The 18,864-nt window shown below is 41.4% G+C and overlaps 1 protein-coding gene across 1 annotated transcript in view; it reads right to left on the minus strand.

The window, feature by feature from the left end:
- Positions 1-18,782, minus strand: part of LOC111820476 (uncharacterized) — a 161,758-nt gene extending 142,976 nt beyond the window's left edge. The window contains exon 1 of the mRNA XM_023730940.1: positions 18,662-18,782. Coding sequence (XP_023586708.1) covers positions 18,662-18,699 — 38 coding nt within the window. The 5' untranslated portion in view covers positions 18,700-18,782. The remainder of the gene's footprint in view (positions 1-18,661) is intronic.
- Positions 18,783-18,864: the final 82 nt, after the last annotated feature.

The raw sequence follows: 18,864 nt of genomic DNA on the forward strand, positions 1-18,864 counted from the left end.
GGCGTCTACACTCCTAAGTGCTTTTGTGCATCAGAGGTGAACAACAAGGCCTTTTTATTTTGCTATTAGTGGCTGCCAATGAGTATCTTGTATGTTTTAAAGAATGATTACCTTTGACTCCAAAACCAGCTATGATCTGTCTCTACAGTTCTGTCTCCCTTAGAGGCATTTTCTTCACTGTGAACTGTTCCTGCCCTGGCTTTAGGTAACAAGGCTGTTTATTCTAGAAGCCAGCTCCGTCTTACCCCAAGGCCTTTGAACTGTCTGTTCCCTCTGCCTAGAATGCTCTTTACCCCAATCTTCAAAGGGTAGCTCAGTCAGATCACAGCCTAAAGGGTGCCACTCAGAGAAGCCCTCCCTGACTCTCCTGTATAAAGTCTTTACACAGGCATTCTGTGTCGCGTGACCCCACTTTAATTCTCTGCCTAGCCCTTCGCCCTACCTGATATTTCTCCCGTTTGTTTCTTTCTTTCTTTATTGTCTGTCTCCTCTTACTAGAATAAAACAATAACAAACAGCTGCCATTGACTCCAACTTGTGGCGACCCCATGTGTGTCAGAGTAGAATTGTGCTCCACAGGGTTTTCAGTGCCTGACTTTTTGGAAGCAGATCTCCAGGCCTTTCTTCCGAGGTGCCTCTGGGTGGACCTGAACCACCAGCCTTTCAGTTAGCAGCCAAAAGTGTTAACTGTTTGCACCACTAAGCTCCATGGAAATAAGGATTTTGTGTGTTGTTCATTCCTGTATTTCTAGCACCTAGTACAGTGTCTTGCATATAGCCAAGTGGTCAATAAATATTAGTTGAAAGAACGGATGGATGGTTGGGTGGATGGAAGAATCTGTTTGGCAAATATCTGCCAAGTATCCATGGTGTGCTGGCAATACACTAATGAGTAAGATCCTCTTTCAAGGGCCTCACAGACTACTGGGGAAGACAGACGCTTACATGGTACAACATGGTGGGAGAAATGCTTGTAGAAGTGTTGGACCAAGCCTTCTACCTAAGATGAGTATGAGGACAATCTCTAAGGAAACTTAAGAGCTGGCCAAAAGGAAAAGGGCAAGGAAGGGGGTGGAGGGGAGGTATTTGAGAGACATCACAACAAAGGCACCCAGTCTGAAAGAAGGCTGTGGGTTCCTGGAGGCCCAGAGGGCTGGCATGGCTGGAGTCACAGGTGAGGGAATGAAGGAGATGGGCCTCCGAGAGGCATGGTCAGTTCTTAAGGAGCCTCACAGACCAGTCCCCAGACGTTAGATTTTATCCTGTAAGCAGTGAGTGCCATTGGAATAGTTTTAAGTAGGGAAGTGACATGACTGGTTCTCTATAAAGATCATTTTAGCTGCAGTGAAGGCAACTAATTAGAGAAAAGAAACAAAGCATTTAGGAGGCTGTTGTACTATCTGGGTGAAAAAATGTAAAGGATCCAAAGATTGGTGGTAACGGAGCTGGAAAAGAGAAGACAGATTTGAAAGCCATTAAACGGGTAGAATCAATATAGCTAGGTGACAAGTGAGATGAGGGAAGTGAGAGAAAGGATGAAGTTAAAGAAAACCCAAGTTTCTGGTTCATGTCAGTGGGAGAAACTGATATTCTCCATCAAAATTAATGGTTCCTATGCTTTAGGCCTGTGAAGCCCTAAATTCATTCTGTTTGTGATGTGGTAGAATCAGCATCTGATTGCTTATGTGAGCTCATGGACACCTGCCCAAGTGGCTATCTATGGTCCTAAAACAAATGTTAGTGTACCTGCTTAACAAGTAAATTTGTGTGAAAGTCCCTCTGATGTGCACGTCAACTCCACAGTGTGGATGATTTATCTGTTCATAAAGACACACATGCTATTATTTCAATGCACAGCCATTTTTGGAGGCACACACCGATCCATCTCCACAGAAGCATGACTATTGGTCTAAATATAGATGTGCCTGTCACCTCAGAGAAAGGACAGACCAGAAGTCATGTTTCCACTTACTCCAAGGAAAATTTAAGGTGATAAAATTAAAAAGTAAATCAACGCAATGTTTTTAAGCCTGTAAGCCTGATCTCAACATCAAATTATGATTACCTCACTTCTCTGGGCCTTAACAACTAATTTAGCACCTAGGCCCTTCTAAAGCAATGTTCCCACCCCAAGATATTTCTGACAGTCCTCAAGGGATATCTCACAGGTGCTGAACAGCAAGGCCAGTTGACCATCTGGCTAGGCACCATGCAGGGAGCCCCAGTTTACTCCTTTTCTTCTACTCTAGCCCCCATCTGCCGATGCCATGAGAGCATATAAGGTTAAGAGTATGAGCTCTGGTGCCCACCAGCTTGGGTTCGAATCCTGGATTTGCCATTTATGAACTGTGTGACATTGGGCACGTTATTAAGCCTCTGTGTGGCTCAGTTTCCACCCTTATAAAACAGGATAATACTATCTAACTTACCACATACGAGTTGAAATCAACTCAGTGGCACCTAGAAACAATACCTCCTAGGATGATTGTGATGATTAAATAAGTTAATATTTACAAAGTGTTTAGCATATTGCCTAGCACATAGCAAGTACTCAATACATGTAAGCTATTACTTCACTACTGCTCCTGCTAGCACACTGGTGATGCCTCTGGCGGGTCCTACGACCACAAGGTACCAAAGTTACAAGAGTTCTGTTATAAGGTAGGGGACAACGTCCTCGTTTTGCAATACGCTGTCAAAGGGTAACAAAACAGCACAGCTTACGCCCAGTGTTTTCTGAAATGACCAGGGAAATAGTTCTTTATATGTTTACTTGCAGCCCTCCCTTCTCATACCATCCTCCAAAGGACGGAGACGTGAGTCCACGGTCACCCAGGCTGAAAGACAAATGAGTGACAGACACCACACGGCCTCCTCCCTTGGGGCTTTGTTACAGCATCAAGTGGGTCCAGCTGGCTCCCGCTCCCTTGGGATGAGCTCTTCCCAGGAGAAGCCTTGGTTCCTCACCTAGACAGACTTCTGGAGCCCCTCTCCCCAACTCTTCCAAAGTGAACATTTAAAGCTAGGGCTTTTAAAAGAATGAAATACTAGCTGTATTGTTATTTGTAAGTGAAAAAGCAAATACGGACCGTAAGAACATGCTAAATTCAAGACTAAAAAATAGTCCTGATACCGACTTTTAATTTATCTTTGATGATGAAGTACCTGTGAAAAGTCTTAACGTGAGGACAGAGAGAGGAAAATGAAATTTTAAAAATGATACTGTTTGCATTAGCGTCAAAAAAAAATCCAATACCTAGGACTAAATCTAATAAAAGATGTGCAAGACTTCTACACAGAAAACCATGAAACATTGCTAAGAAAAATTATAGAAGACCTGTGTAAACGGAGGGTTATGTCATATTCCTAGACAGGAAGATTCAATATTATAAAAATTTTTATTCTTACAACTATATATACACACACATATATGATGTTTTTTCACCCCAATTTGGTCTATACACTTAATGAAATGCCAAAATCAAAATCTCAGCAATTTTTATAGAAATTGACAAGATCATTCTGTATTTTATATGAAATGCAAAGGGCCAAGAATAGCCAAGACAATGTTGAAGAAGAAAAACAGAGGTGAAGGATTTATACTACCAGAAGACAAAACTTATAAAACTATGGCAGTCAGTGTGGTATTAGTACAAACTATTGCCAATTAAAGCACAAAGACACACAAATAGTCCAATGGAACAGGGTAGAGTTTAGAAACAAGAGTTTCTAAATTGTTGAGTTGGCGTATGTTTTTTTATGTATATTTTTACCACGATAGAAAAAAGATCCCATTGGAAAGAATGGCCTTTTCAATATGGCGCTGGGTCAACTGGACATCTACATGGAAAATAAAAATGAACCTTGACCCCTATCTCATACCAGTCAGAAAAGTGCATTCCAGAAGGAATGCAGACATAAACGTGAAAGGAAAAACATTGAAACTTCTAGAGGATAACAGAAGAACACTTTCCTGCCCTTGAGGATAGGGAATGACTTCTAAAAGTAGGACACAAAAAGCACAAACCATAAAGGGAACAACTGATGAATTGGATTTCATTAACATTAAGAACTTCTGCTCATCAAGACACCATTAAGAAAAGTGAAAGCAAACCACAGACTGGGAGAGGAAATTTGCAGTACATATATCCAACAAAGGACTCGTATCCAAAACATATAAAGAATTCCACAAATCAATAAGAAAAAGGCAACACGTTTTAAAGAGAGACGGTAAAATTCTTGAAAAGGCAGTTGAAAGGAGAATATCCAAATGGCCAAAAGGAATATATGAAAAAGGGCTCAACATCATTAGTCATCAGAGAAATAAAAATTAAAAACTACAGTTAAGATACTGCTGGGATCTGTTCTATTTTGTGACCTGGGTGGTGGTTTCACGGGTATATGCACTTGAAAAAATTCACTGAGTTGTACACATAGGATTTATGCAATCCTCTAAATATATTGGAGCCCTGGTGGCATAGTGGTTAAGAGCTCCACTACTAACCAAAAAGGTCTGCTGTTTGAATCTACTAGCAGCAACTTGGAAATCCTATGGGGCAGTCCTACTCTGTCCTAAAGGGTTGCTGTGAGCCAAAATCAACTCGACAGCAACTTTTTTTTTTTTGGTTTCTATATATATATTATACCAAACACCAAACCTGTTGCTGTCAAGTCAATTTTGACTCAGGGTGACCCCAGGTGTTTCATAGTACAACTGCACCCCAAAGGGTTTTCACTGGCTATAATTTTACAGAAGTAGATCACCAGGCCTTTCTTCCAGGCAACACTGGATGGATTCAAACTGCCAACCTTTCCATCATCAGCCAAGCGCAAACCATTTACATTACCCAGAAACCTCCTCTCTATGTATTATACTTCAATAAAAATGTTTACTTAAAAAACAAAGACAGACAATTGCAACTCAAAAATTAGGAAATTTAGGGAGCAGTGAGTTTCTGTTAATAGGGGAGGGACAACTTGGAAAAGGAGGGTGAGAATGGTTGCACGACTCAAAGATTATGTCACTGTATTGTACATGTAGCAATTGTTGAATTGGTGCATGTTCTGCTCAAAAACAACAAAAATAAAATAAATTATAAAAAAAAAGAAAGAGACTTGAGAAATATATCAGCTGAATGCAATGTGTGGACATTGTCTGGGTCCTGGTTTATGTAAACCAATTGTTAAAAAAAATTTTTTGAGACAGTTGGGGAAATTTGAACACTATAACATCCCTTAATTGATGATAATTAAGGGATTGTTAATTTGTTAGGTGTGATAATGATATTGTGGCAATGTTTTTAAAAAGCATTCTTATATTTTAAACTATATGCAGTTGTTGTGTACTGTCCAGTCGATTCCAACTCATAGCAACTGAAGTTTAAACAAATATACATACAACAGCGTAATACTTGCAATTGCTTCAAAATAGCCAGAAGAGGGAGGAGAGAGAAAACAAGAATAGATGAGTTGATGGATAAACAAAATGTGGTACATACACACAATGGAACATTACTCAGCCATAAAGAGAAGTGAAGTCCTGATACATGCCACATGGATGAACCCTGTCAATGATGTTGTTGTTGTTGTTGTTAGGTGCCATAGGGTCAGTTCCGACTCATAGCAACCCCGTGTACAACAGAATGAAACACTGCCTGGTCTTGCACCATCCTCACAATTGTCGTTACACTTATGCTGAGTGAAATAAGTCTGTCACAAAAGGACAAATACTATATGATCCCACCTAATATGAAATACCTAGAATAGACAAATGTATAGAGACTAAAGCTTATTAGTGGTTACCAGGGGTGGGAGAGAGGGGAAAGGGAGTCATTGCTCAGGGGGCATTGAGTTTCTGTTAATACTGGTGGAATAACTTAGAAAAGGATCATGGCAATGATTGTACAACATACTCAATGTCATTGAATTGTACATGTAAAATCGTTGAATTGGCAAATGTTTTGTTATATATATTTTTGCCACGCCCACAAAAAAGAATAACTGAGTCAATGGCTATTGTAGCTGGAGGGGGAGACACATGGGAATCACTATACCACTCTCTCTACTTTTGTGTATGTTTAAAATTTTGCATAATAAAATGTTTTAAAAAGAGAAAATAAATCCCAGGTCTTATGCTGTCTTACTGGCTATTTGTCCCTGGGTGACGCAAATGGTTAAGCACTGGACTATTAACCAAAAGGTTGGAAGTTCAAACCTACTCTGAGGCAGCTCAGAAGACAGTCCTGGCAGTCTGCTTCTGAAAGGTCACAGCCTTCATAGGTTTCCGAAAACCCTATAGAGCAGCAGCTCTACTCTGCACATATGGGGTCACCATGAGTTGAAATTGACTCAACGGCAACCAAGAACAACAAACTGGCTATTCATGACTCCTTCTATCCCAACCTAATTAAATAATGTTTAGGCTATAGGGACCTGTGATGATCAATCAGAGCTCTACAATCTATTCTCAAGGAAACCTATGCCACTTATCTGACACCAACTAAAGGAATTTAATTCCAATTCAACTGCATATGCAGTATTTCTTCCTCTGATCCTATCCTACCAGACCGCCAAGTCTGCCCAATTTCAGACACCAGTCGTAATATTGGGGCTCCCCATGATACCCTCACTTTTCACCTGCTAGCTACAAATTCAAGGGTTCCCTCTACATGTCAGCTATAAGCTTGGGGTCCCCAGCGCCCCCCTCACTTCTGATCTGCTGGCTCCAACTACTCCCTCAGGTTCAATAATTCGCTGGAACAACTCAAAGAACTTAGGAAAGCACTATACTGATGATTATAGTTTTATTATAGCAAAAAGGGTAAAAATGAAGAGATACATAGCACAAGGTCTGAGAGGGTTCCCAAAATGGTGCCTCCAACTCCTAAAAAGGGACACGCTACGCTCCCACATGCATCAAAGTCTATCCTCAACCTGGAGGTCCATGGAGCTTCCTTATCTAGATCCTTTATTGGAGTCTCATTACAAATCAGCCCTTCCTTCTCCCCTAAGGTTAGGTTGATATCACAGGGTCTTCTTTCTGTCCTGACCAGCCTCCACTCAATTGTCACCTTATTAGCATAAACCCTCAGGTGTGGTCTGGAGGCCTCATCAAAGACCCTTCAAACACTGGGGCAATTCCAAGGTTTTAGAGGTTACCTCTCAGGAACCAAGGACAAAGGCCAAATTATTTAAGTTAAATTCTTTGCTTCATGGGACTTCTAGAAATCATCTCAGCCATCCCCCATTATCAAGCGCACTGCATCACAAGTATCTGAAACGGAGAACTCGGACCACACCCACACAGTGGCCAATATACGCAGCACAGTGTGCCCACTCTCACAGGAGTCAAAAAAGAAATATTTATTAGGGACCCAAATGTGGCAAAGCAGTAACTTACCCACATTTTTTGGGGTATATGCCAGTGTAAGGTCTCCAAGCAGCCTCACTGCCCTCCCTAAACAATAGACACTTAGAAGCTTCTGTAGCCTCCCTGCTTCCTTTCCCAGCTGACCTGGCTGGAGCTGCTAACAAAGTAGAATAATCAAGTATGGATTTCTGTGTAAGTCAAGACTGGATCTTTTTCTTCTAGAATCCTAGACCATTAAAGGCCTACAGCTAAGAAACCCTCATTAGAGCGATATAAGTAGTTGCAAAAATAAAACTAGCTAGGGTCTCCTGACTCAATGTGTCTCCCAGGAAGACCTCCAGGTTTGGGATCTTTCCTAGTTCACAAGGAAAGAAAATGCATTCAGTCCTTCTCTCATTTGCCATCTCAAGGTGAAGGCCCCTAAACTGATAAACTTCCAGGTTATATCCAGCTTACTGTGTTTATTCCTTTAGGTAAAATGTCTACATTTCATCAAGGACTTTGCCTTAGTTTCTTAGCCCTGGTATAACAGAAATACCACAAGTGGGTGGCTTTGACAAACAGAAATTTATTTTCTCACAGTTTAGGAGCTAAAGGTCTGAATTCAGGGTACCGTCTCTGGGGGAGGGCTTTCTCTCTCTGTAAACTCTGGGGGAAGGTCTTTGACTCTTTTTAGCTTCTGTTCCTTGGTTCCTCAGCGATCTTCATGTGGTGTGTATTTTCCCCTCCATTTGTGCTTCCTTTTCTGTGCCTAATCTTCTGTTTTTCTATCTCAAGGGTGACTGGCTTAAAATACACTCTACACTGATATGGTCTTACTGATAAAACAAAGAAAGTCCTGTTCCCAAATGAGATTACATCCACAAGTATAGAGTAGTTTAGGATTTATGATACATATTTTTTGGTGACACAATTCAATCCATAACAAACTTCTTGGAGACATTAACTGTATCTTTAATAAGGAGCTTTCAGGCACGCCCTGTGGTAGCTTCTGGAGAAAAGAAAACCTTTTAGTGTCTCTCACCAGCTCACTTATCTACTAATTAGGCTAATGAAAAGATACATGCTTCAAAGGTGAAGAACCAAGGTATCATATACACATAGAGGGCAAAGATCAAAAGTTAATTTATAGGGCTTGCTCCATTTCTTCTTTGGATCCCTAAGGTATTAATACAATGGCTACTTTTCAGACTTTCACACCAGTCTTTACTGAAAAGTAGTATAGTATAGGGGTTGAGCACACAGGCTCTGAAGCCTGTACAACCCAGCTCTCCACACACCAGCTACCTAAACTGAAGTTTTCTGTGCTTCAGTCTGTCACCTGCATAACAGAGGTAATAGCAGTACATCATTTGTTGTGATAAACGGAGAAAAATTTTGAAGTTGCCAATAATTTCATTCTACTTGGATCAACTATCAACATCCATGGAAGCAGAAGTCAAGAAATCAAATAACATATTGCACTGGGTAAACCTGCTGCAAAAGACCTCTTTAAATTTTGAAAAAGCAAAGTTGTCGCGTTGATGATTAAGGTACACCTGACCCACAGTCTTTTCAATCACATTACATGAATGTGAAAGCAAGACAACGAAAAAGACAGACAGAAGAAAAATTAATGCATTCGAAAGGTGATGTTGGCAAAGACTATTGAATATACTGTGAGCTGTGAAAAGAATAAACAATCAGTCTCAGAAGAAATACAACCAGAATGTTCCTTAGTAGCAAGGATGGCAAGACTTCAGCTGGCCAGGAAAGACCAATTCCTAGAAAAGGACATCATGGTTGGTAAAGTAGAGGGTCAGTAAAAATGAGGGAAACCCTCAGTGAGATGGACTGACACAATAGCCACAACAATGGACTCAAATATACTAACGATCATTAGGATGGCGCAGGACACTATGAGTCAGAGCTGACTCGATGGCCCCTAACAACAACAGTACATACCTCATGAGGTTGATGGGAAGATTTAAATAGTACCATACACGTAAAGCACTTAGAACAATGCCTGGCCCATAGTAAGTGGTAGCTATTATTATTACAGAAGCCCTGCTGTTGACATGTGCCATCATAGGAAAGAAAGGATAAGAATGGAAAGCAAGGACTGGGAAACAAAATGAAAAGAACTGTGTTGGTGAAACTATGTGGCTAAACCTCAAAAACATATCTATTTCCATGCCACAGTATTTGTCAATAATTGGGAGACAGAGAAAAACACATTCTGAGATAAAGGGTCAGAGAGCCCAAAGGTGTAGCAAGAAAGTGGGCATCCTTATTTTTCAGAAATGTATAGAGAAAGACTGTTCTTACGGGTCAGGATACAAACCCCCATCAGTATTTAGGAAGCCAGTAAGCCTCTGGAGCTCCTTCAAGTCCTGATTGAGCCAAGCAGGGCTCCACCAGCCACAAGAAGCTACTGTTTTGCACTTTTGTTGTTAATGACTGGCATTCACGGACTCATTCAACAAACTTTTTTTTTTTTTTATGGCCAGGTTATTATGTTTCACACTTGCCTATACATTTAGTATTATTTAGTAAGGAGCACAATTTTTTAAAATAAAAATAACTGAAGAATTTCATAAATTCTTTTAATAATACTTTTAACTTTATGGATAAATATCTACTACAGCCTTTGAAAGGTACCCTGGTGGCACTGTGGTTGAAGTGCTCAGCCGTTAACTGAAAGGTTGATGGTTCGAACCCACCAGCCACTCCTTGGGAGAAAGATGTGGCAGTCTGCTTCCATAAAGATTTACAGCCTTTGAAACCTATGGGGCAGTTCTACTCTGTCCTGCAGGGTCGCTATGAGTTGGAATCGATTCAACGGCAGTGGGTTTTTTATAGCCTTTAAAACTCTGAATGTGTAAGTCTAGCCAATAGACTATTACCTCTATACGGGCTGTGTTTATATATTCAGAAAACATATTTTCTCATAATAATTAGAATTTGTTCATCGTTAACAATCATAATTGTTTTACCATTGATTATTATATACGACTATCAGAATGCCAGAGGGATGAACAGCACGCTCTAACAGAGAATACGGAAGACAGCCCAAAGGGCCTGTCGTCTAGACTCTATGCAGGGACTCCTGGGACTATTAATTATTTATCTACTTTTCCAAGTTAATAAATAGGAATGTCTTCTTGCCCTTTATTCCCCAGATGAATTTAAGCAAACGAGAGATGGGGGTATGTATGTGCAGACAGTTTTAAAATACAAGAAGTACAGGTGATGGGAAGGAGATTTGTAAAACACATTTAATTTCAATGAAATATGCATAACACTGCTTTATCTGGCATATTTTTATTTTGATTAAGTTCTCATGAATAGTTTGAGGTTTTTGAGTGTACTTTAAAAAGCATGAGTACTTTAAAAATATAACACTAATATAAAAAAACAAACAAAAAATTATCCATAATCTCACAGCCAAAATAACCTGTTGACACTTTTAAAAAGAGAAATCATTACGTATATGTAGTCAGAAAATGCAAACAACGAGAAGTATAAAATAAAAACCTGTCTTCTCACCACCCCAGACCCTCCAGTAAAGGTAAACCACTATTGATGCTTTCCTGTCCTACCAGAAAAATATAATGCATATATATTCCTTTACTTTACAAAATGAATCATATTATACACACTGCTGTGTAACATGCGTTTTTTATTTAATAACATATGGTGGTGATATTTCCGTATCAGCACGTGGTGGTTACCGCATTTTTTGCTCTTACAAACGATGCTTCAATGAATATGTTTGCACACATAGCTTAGAGTTCCACAGGTTTGTTTCTTTTTTAATGTGACCCTACCACCAAAGTGGAGCCCTGGGGGCGCACTGGCTAAGAACTACAGAGCTACGGCTTCTAACCAAAAGGTCGGCAGGTTGAATCCACTAGCTGCTCCTTGAAAACCCTATGGGGCAGTTCTCCTCGGCCCTATAGGGTCACTATGAGTCGGAATCAACTCAATGGCGATGGTTTTTTTTTTGGACCACCAAAGTCAGTGCAGCAAGCGCAAGCTACTTCCAGCAGTCTATCCCCAGCTTTGGGAAGTGAAAAGGATAAACTGTTTTCTTTGGATCATTTTGGCTCCTTCAGAAACTTTCCTGAGAAGCTGTTATTTATACCAATGGGTCTCAGGAACAGCTTGAGATGGCTGCTGAGAGAAGGACTGTTTTCAGCTGAGAGGAAGGTGAATACTTCTACCTGTACACTTCCGAATGTAAAGGCCCCTGTGGCAAAGCAGTAGTCCTGTTGTTGCTCTCGGATCCACCTGGTGTACAGCCCCTGCTCCCCTTACAGAGTGCACTGAACAGTCAAGGCATGAACGGAATGTTTGTAAAAGGGGGAAATAAGCAAGCTCTGGAGAGACATGCATGCAACAGGGGGTGAAAAGGCCAGACTACTGTGCCCTTCCCTCTAATACACAGATATTCAAAACACCAGACTTGTGGGAGACCAAGAAGCATTAGATTCGGAGCTGAATGCCTAGAGATACACAGGAACATAGCTGGGGTAAGAAAGTGATAACAGAGTCCACAACTCAGACATATTAATAATAATAACCACCATGTTACACCTTAGCACTTAGCTGCCTCAAATCCTTTTTGAAATGATGGAAGACTTAAATTGTATTGTGAAACCTTTCAACATGGTATTTTTCCAAAAACTTTTATATTCATTATCTCATTTGATCCACACATCAATTCTAAGAGGCAGGTATCATTATCCCCATTTAAAAGATGGCCTGACTGAGGGGCAGCAAAGAGTGACTTGCCCAAGGTCAATCAGCTGACCAAGTGGAATGACTCCAAGCACTGTGCTCTTTCCTGAATTCTCTCAAGCTCACCCAAGTCCAACAAATCCAGCTTGCCAATTTTAGAACCCAAAACAAAGAAAAGCTAGGAATTAAGCAAGAAAGATGTAAATATAAATATATCCTGCCCCAGGGACACCTGAGATACTGAAAACTTCCTCTTCGTAACAGAAGTTTAGTAAATTGGATATAGATGCTAAGTTATCAGATTGAGATACCAATCTTAAAACTTGACTGAAGAACAGGGGCGGATTATCCAATAGGCAATAGGCTATTATTATCCAATAGGCTTACCAGATCATCTGTAGTGAAACTGTTCACTACAGAGTAGTAAGCAAGCAAAAGTAAGCCCGTGCTTGTCTTGCTTATCGGGTCATCCGCCAGTTTGAAAAGAGGCTTTGATTCTGTAAGAATGTGGTGAAAAAAAAGGTGAAATTGTTCACTACAGATGATCTGGTAAGCAAGGTAAATGCCATGCTTACCTTGCCTATTGGATAATCTGACCCTGCTGAAGAACAACAGTCTCTACTAGTTTTACAAAGACTTTTGTGAAAATTTGGTTTTATGTTTCATCATAAACCCTCAGCTTTTTAAAATCTGGTAGCTCTTAATTTTTACAGCTAAGACATTGCCTTGGACAGTACTAGTGATTTATCATTCATATATCTAGCACCTATTTCTTGAGTTGCCTTCTTGTTGGTCTGGATTGGCTCTGATGAGTCAAACTTTTTGACCATGACCTACAGAAAAAATATATTTTACACATATTGTAAAATACACACATGTACCTGTCATTGAAACAAAAGTTTCACAAAATAATAATCACCTCTACTATTAATAATTCACTTGAATATTTTCTATTCTTTTAACTTTTCCATTTCATTTTTTAAAATACTGTCTTAGTTACCTAGTGCTGCTATAACAGAAATACCACAAGTGGGTGGCTTTAACAAACAGAAATTTATCTTCTCACAGTTTAAGAGGCTAGAAGTCCAAATTCAGAGTGCTGGCTCTAGGAGAAGGCTTTCTTTCTCTGTCGGCTCTGGAGGAAGGTCCTTGTCTCTTCAGCTTCTCCTTCCTGGTTCCTTGGAGATCTCCATGTGTCTTGGCATCTATCTTCCCCCATCTGTGCTTACTCGCTTGCTTGTTTAATCTCTTTATATCTCAAAAGGGACTGACTCAAGATATATCCTAGGCTAATCCTGCCTCATTAACATAAACACAATCCATTCCCAAATGTATTATAAGCATAGGCATAGAAGTTAGGATTTATTTTTGGGGGATACAATTCAATCCATAACATTCCATCCTCTCACTCCCAAAAATTCATGTCTTTGCCATATGCAAAACACATTCACCTCATCACATCATCCCAAAAGTCTTAAATCAACTCCAAGTAATCATCTAAATCAAATATGGGTAAGACTTTAGGCATATTCCATCCTGGGGCAAAATTCCTCTTCATCTGTGAACCTGTGAAATCTAAACTACAAGTTATCTATTTCCAAAGTACAATGGTGCAACAGGCACAAGGTAGACATTTCCATCACAAATGTGAGAAACTGGAGGGAATGAAGGGATAACAGGCACCAAGAAAGTCCTAAACCCAGTAGAACAATTTACATTAGCTCTCTAGGCTTGAAAATAATCTGTTCTTTGCACCATCTGGGCAATGGCCCCGCCCTCCATACTCTGGCCCTGACCTCTGAATTCCGGGTGGAGGCTCCTCAGCCCTGGGCTTCAGCAACACCTTCCAGGCCCACTAGGACAGCAACTCTGCTCCCTTGGCTTTGGCCAGTCCCGTTCTCCTAGTCCATCTGAGTGGCGGCCCAACCCCGTGGGCCCTGGCAGGCCCTGTTCTTCTGCCCCTTAGGCATGGAAGCCCCAACCCTGCAGGTTTGGGCGGTGTTCCTGTCCCCCTGCCACACCTTAATGGCAACCCCACACTCCGGAACTGAACTGGTAAAGATCCGACTCTTTGAAACCTGGGAGGCTGTGGCCCTACCCTTTGAGATCCAGATCCAGGAGACCGTGGCCCCACCCTTTGAAACTGAAGCCGTGCTTCCCATGCTCACTCCAATAGTTCTGCTGATCTCTGAGCTGCTTCATGGATGGTCCTTTTCTTTTCTTGGAGGATAACAGATATAGCTCCTTTGGCCTGTTTCCTGCCTGTAGAATTCCAAGAGGCAGACAGAGTTCTTTCCTTTGGTTCTTTCTCTGTCCCCTTCAGTCTAAGCTGATAGGTTTTCTGATATAGTAGTTGGTTATATCCATCAGTCACAGGCTTAATCTCTTTAACAAAAGATTGTGTAGCCACATCCTTGGTGAAAATACTAGGACACATGTCCTTAGTTTGTATAACAGAATTTTCCAAATCTTTTAAGTTTTGTTTTCATTTTGCACAGTTCATTTTTAAGTCCATCTCTTTCCTCCTGCATTTTACTAAAGCAGCAAAGAGAAACCACGCAGCCTAAGATCTTGCTTAAAAATCTCATCAGCCAGATATCGAAGTTCATCACTTACAAGTTCTACCTTCCACCAAACATTTGAACATAATTCAGATAAGTTCTTTGCCACTGCATAAAAAGCATCACCCTTTCACCCTCCACTGTCCAATCACATGCTCATCATTGTCTTTTAAAGCCTCACCAGAAGCACACTTAACATCCACATTTCTAGCAAGATTCTATTGATGGAGTCATATGTATTCTCTAAGATGATAGAGACTTTCTCTATAGCTCTCCTTACTTCCCTCTGAGCTCTCACCAGAATTGCCTTTGACATCCATAATTCTACCAACAGTCTCTTCAAGGCAATCCAGGCTTTTATTATTAGCATCTTAAAACTCTTCCAGCCTCCACCCCTTACTTAGTTCCAAAACTACTTCCACACTGTAGGTATTTCTTAGAGCAGCTCCCTCCCTTCTAGATACCAAATTACATCTTAATTATCTAGTGCTGCTATAACAGCAGCTAACCAAAAAGTCAGCAGTTCAAATCCACCAGCCGCTTCTTGGAAACTCTATGGGCAGTTTCACTCTGTCCTATAGGGTCACTATGAGCCAGAATCAACTCAACAGCAACGGGCTTGGGCTGGATAACAGAAATACCACAAGTGGATGACTTTGACGAACAGAAATTTATTTTCTAGTAGTTTAGGAGGCTAGAAGTCTGAATTCAGAGTGCCGGCTCTAAAGGAAGGCTTTCTCTCTGTCAGCTCTGGAAGAAGGTCCTTGTCTCTTCAGCTTCTGCTCACTGGTTCCTTGAAGATCTCCATGTATCTTGGCATCTATCTTCCCCCATATCTGCTTACTTAATCTGCTCCTTTATATCTTGTAAGAGAATGACTCAATACACACCCTACACTAATCCTGTCTCATTAACATAACAAACACAACTCATTCCCAAATAGAATTATAACCACAGGCATAGAGGTTAGAATTTACAACACATATTTTTGAGGGACACAATTCAATCTATAACACTAAATATGCACTAAATTCATTTCATAGGCCACAAATGGGTCACAACTCACAATCTGGAAAACACTGGCTTAGATGAACGCTACACAGATCCTGCCATCAAGGAGTTTATATACTAGTTGGTAGTCTCATATGTACACAGTTCACAGACATCTTAGTATTTATTGGAAAGGCGTCAGAGGTCAATAAGTTCAACCATCTACTCTATAATTCATTCTCTAGCATCTCTGATGAGGGTGATAATACCTGAAAGCCTTTGCTTGATTATCTCAAGGACAAGAAGCTACCTTTTATGTGGAGCCTAGCACAGGGTTGGCCATATAAAGACCTATTAAAACAGTACAGAAACAAATTTAATCAAATATCTAAATACATACTCAATTTCTTTTTCTTTAAAAACAACTCGAACCTTTATTCCTAAACCCATCTTGTTCTTTACAGGACGAGGGTTAAAAGGGGGAAGGTAAATCAGGGGGACAGACGTCTAGAATGCTCCTCTTTGATTATTTAAAAACAAGATCATAGCAAGTTAACTCTGTAATGTTATCCAGCAGAGCCCAACAAACATAACATTATAAGCAGTCTTCAAGATTGAAGGTCTAATAAATGATACTCTACTCACAAAGAGGGCTAGGAGGCTGTAAATTAGGAAGGGCTTCCCTGAGGAGGTCCCAAATGATCTGAGTCTTGAAGAATTGATTGGAATTAGACAGGCAGAAAGAAGGGGGGGAGGGTGTGATCAATGACTCAGAGGAAAAAATGAGCTCAGCACATTTGGGGGTCAGTAATGAAGAGTGAGAAGCCCTGGTGGTGCAGTGGTTAAAGCACTTGGCTGCTAACCAAAAGATCAGTGGTTTGAACCCACAAATCACTCCGCAGGAAAAAGTGTGGCAGTTTGCTTCCGTAAACATGTACAGCCTTGGAAACCCTATGGGGCAGTTCTACTCTGTCCTATAGGGTCGCTATGAGTCTTAATCGACTCGATGGCAGCGTTTGGTTTGGTTTAATGAAGGATTCATGAAGAAATGCAGTGAGAGATAAAGCCAAAAAGGAAGAATGAAGCCATTCTGTGGAGAGCAAGACTAGAATCTGGATTTTATCCAGTAGGTAATGAAGTGTTACTGTAAGTTTCTGAGTGTGTACAGAGTGGTATTTCAGAATTATTAATCTGCATGTGGGCCTGAAACCTGGCTCTAAAAAGATCCAGAGTCCAGACAACCGGTTCCCCAGCTGTGTTTTAATACAGAGAAAAATGTGTGTGCACATGGAGTCCATAAATTCAGAATTCTAATAAGAACAGTCTTGCTTATACAAAAAGTAAAGAAGCTGGGATATACATATTGAGTGTAGACAGCAAACAGAGGCTAGTTTCTTTTTCCTTTCACCTTTTACTTTTGTTAATGAAGGGTGAGTCTTGTCAGTAGCTTCCACTAAAGTGATTGTTCCTTTTATGAAAACTATAGACTTCATTCATAGGCTTGGCCTCAATGCTGCTATGGGCCTAATAAATTATTATAAACCATTTTTCAAAAATTAAATTTTGTATAAATGATACCAACATGCTTTTAATAAGAAGGTCGTCTAAAGTTAAGATACAAACAGGGATCTCTGAAGGTGTTATCTATCTAGTAATTCAGGCTCTGCTGGATAGTGATGGTGCCCTATGAACCTCAGCTAGAACTCAGTTCTGTCTCAGGTGAATAAAAACATCGTACATGAGTCACCTTGCAATTACAGCCGCCACCTGCAAGCATATTTACAAGATGAGAACTACAAAGCTCAATCTCTGTTTAAGATCCTGCCTTGGACTTCCTCTTCCTTCTTCCAGTCTGAGGATCAAGACAGCTCAGGATTCTTTACTAATCTTTCATAAGCATCATTTTTTTAAATTATATTTCTAAATTTAAAAAGACCTGCCTCCAAAGCCCTCAAAGTTACTTTGCTTTACTGATCCTGTATATTAATTAGACCCATGTCTTTTTTCACAGGGAAACTAGAGAAAGATTTTTTAAGTTTCTGAGAACACCTGGTACATATCAGGTGTATATGCTATGTATGCATAACATACCTGTGAATAATTAACAGTCACAAACATTGCTTGGGGTAATGTAGACCATTCATGGCTTAGCCCAGTTCTTTGCTGTGTTTCTACATCCACACGGATGGGTATGTCACAGTGGCATGGAAGCCTCACATTTTATGTAAAAATTTCACGCCTGGATCTGAAATGGAGCCTGACTCCTTAGGACACACGTTTTAGGGGCAACTTTTTCATCTATAGGCCTGCTCCCTAAATTGGGCAGTGACTCCAGAGGCAGTTGGAAGGGAGAAGGAGGTGCTGGGCAAGTGCTACTAAAAAAAGAGTAAAGTCCATCAGCAAAGTCCCTCCCCTCTACCCACAGCCTTTTTGTGACTTCTCCCCATCAGATATGCCCTTTATAGACTATTTCATCTTCCCAGGGTGGAGCCCAGGGAGAATCTGCTCACCATCTCAAAACTCATGGCATGGCCCCGGTACAGCAACTATGTGTGGCACTTGGTTGTGGAAATACAAGTTTTTCCACACTAAAGTAAGGAGGCTGTTAATCCTGGTTTTAGTCTGAGTTATCACTGAGTCCATGGGGCCTACCACGGTCCTGGAAGTCGTTGTTACAAAACCTCGCCACCTGCTCGACCTCAGCTTCGGCCAGTGACAGAGAATCTGCGGTCTCCCCGCACCTCTCACATTTCTGGGTCACACTGGTGTACACACGCACACTCACGCACACAAACTCTGCCATCCTGTGCCCGCCGGACCACAGAGGCGGTTACGAACTTACTCCTCACTGCACCAGCCCCGCCACGGCGCCGGGGGCGAGGACTGGGCCCGGGCTCTGGGCTGGGCTCCAGGTCGGGGTCGGGGTCGGCCCCGGGGCGGCTCGCGGGTCTCCCTCCCCTCACACTCGGCCTGCCCCCACCGCACGCACCGGGGGACAGGCCCCCTATAGGTTCCATACCTGCCACCGGAAGTGAGTGAGGAGGGCAGTATAGGCATTTCCTGTGACGCGAGCGCCTGGACTCCATTAGGCAGCAGCTGGGGGAAGAATCAACACACCAGGGAGCAGAGCGGAGCGGACCCGAGGACAGAGGCGGCAGCTGCCTCTGCTGCCGCCCGCCGCCACCGCCGCCGCCACCGCCGGGGCTCACCCCAGCGGCGGGC

The sequence above is a fragment of the Trichechus manatus genome, unplaced genomic scaffold (assembly GCF_000243295.1).
Source record: "Trichechus manatus latirostris isolate Lorelei unplaced genomic scaffold, TriManLat1.0 scaffold00039, whole genome shotgun sequence".
NCBI classification, from domain to species: domain Eukaryota; kingdom Metazoa; phylum Chordata; class Mammalia; order Sirenia; family Trichechidae; genus Trichechus; species Trichechus manatus.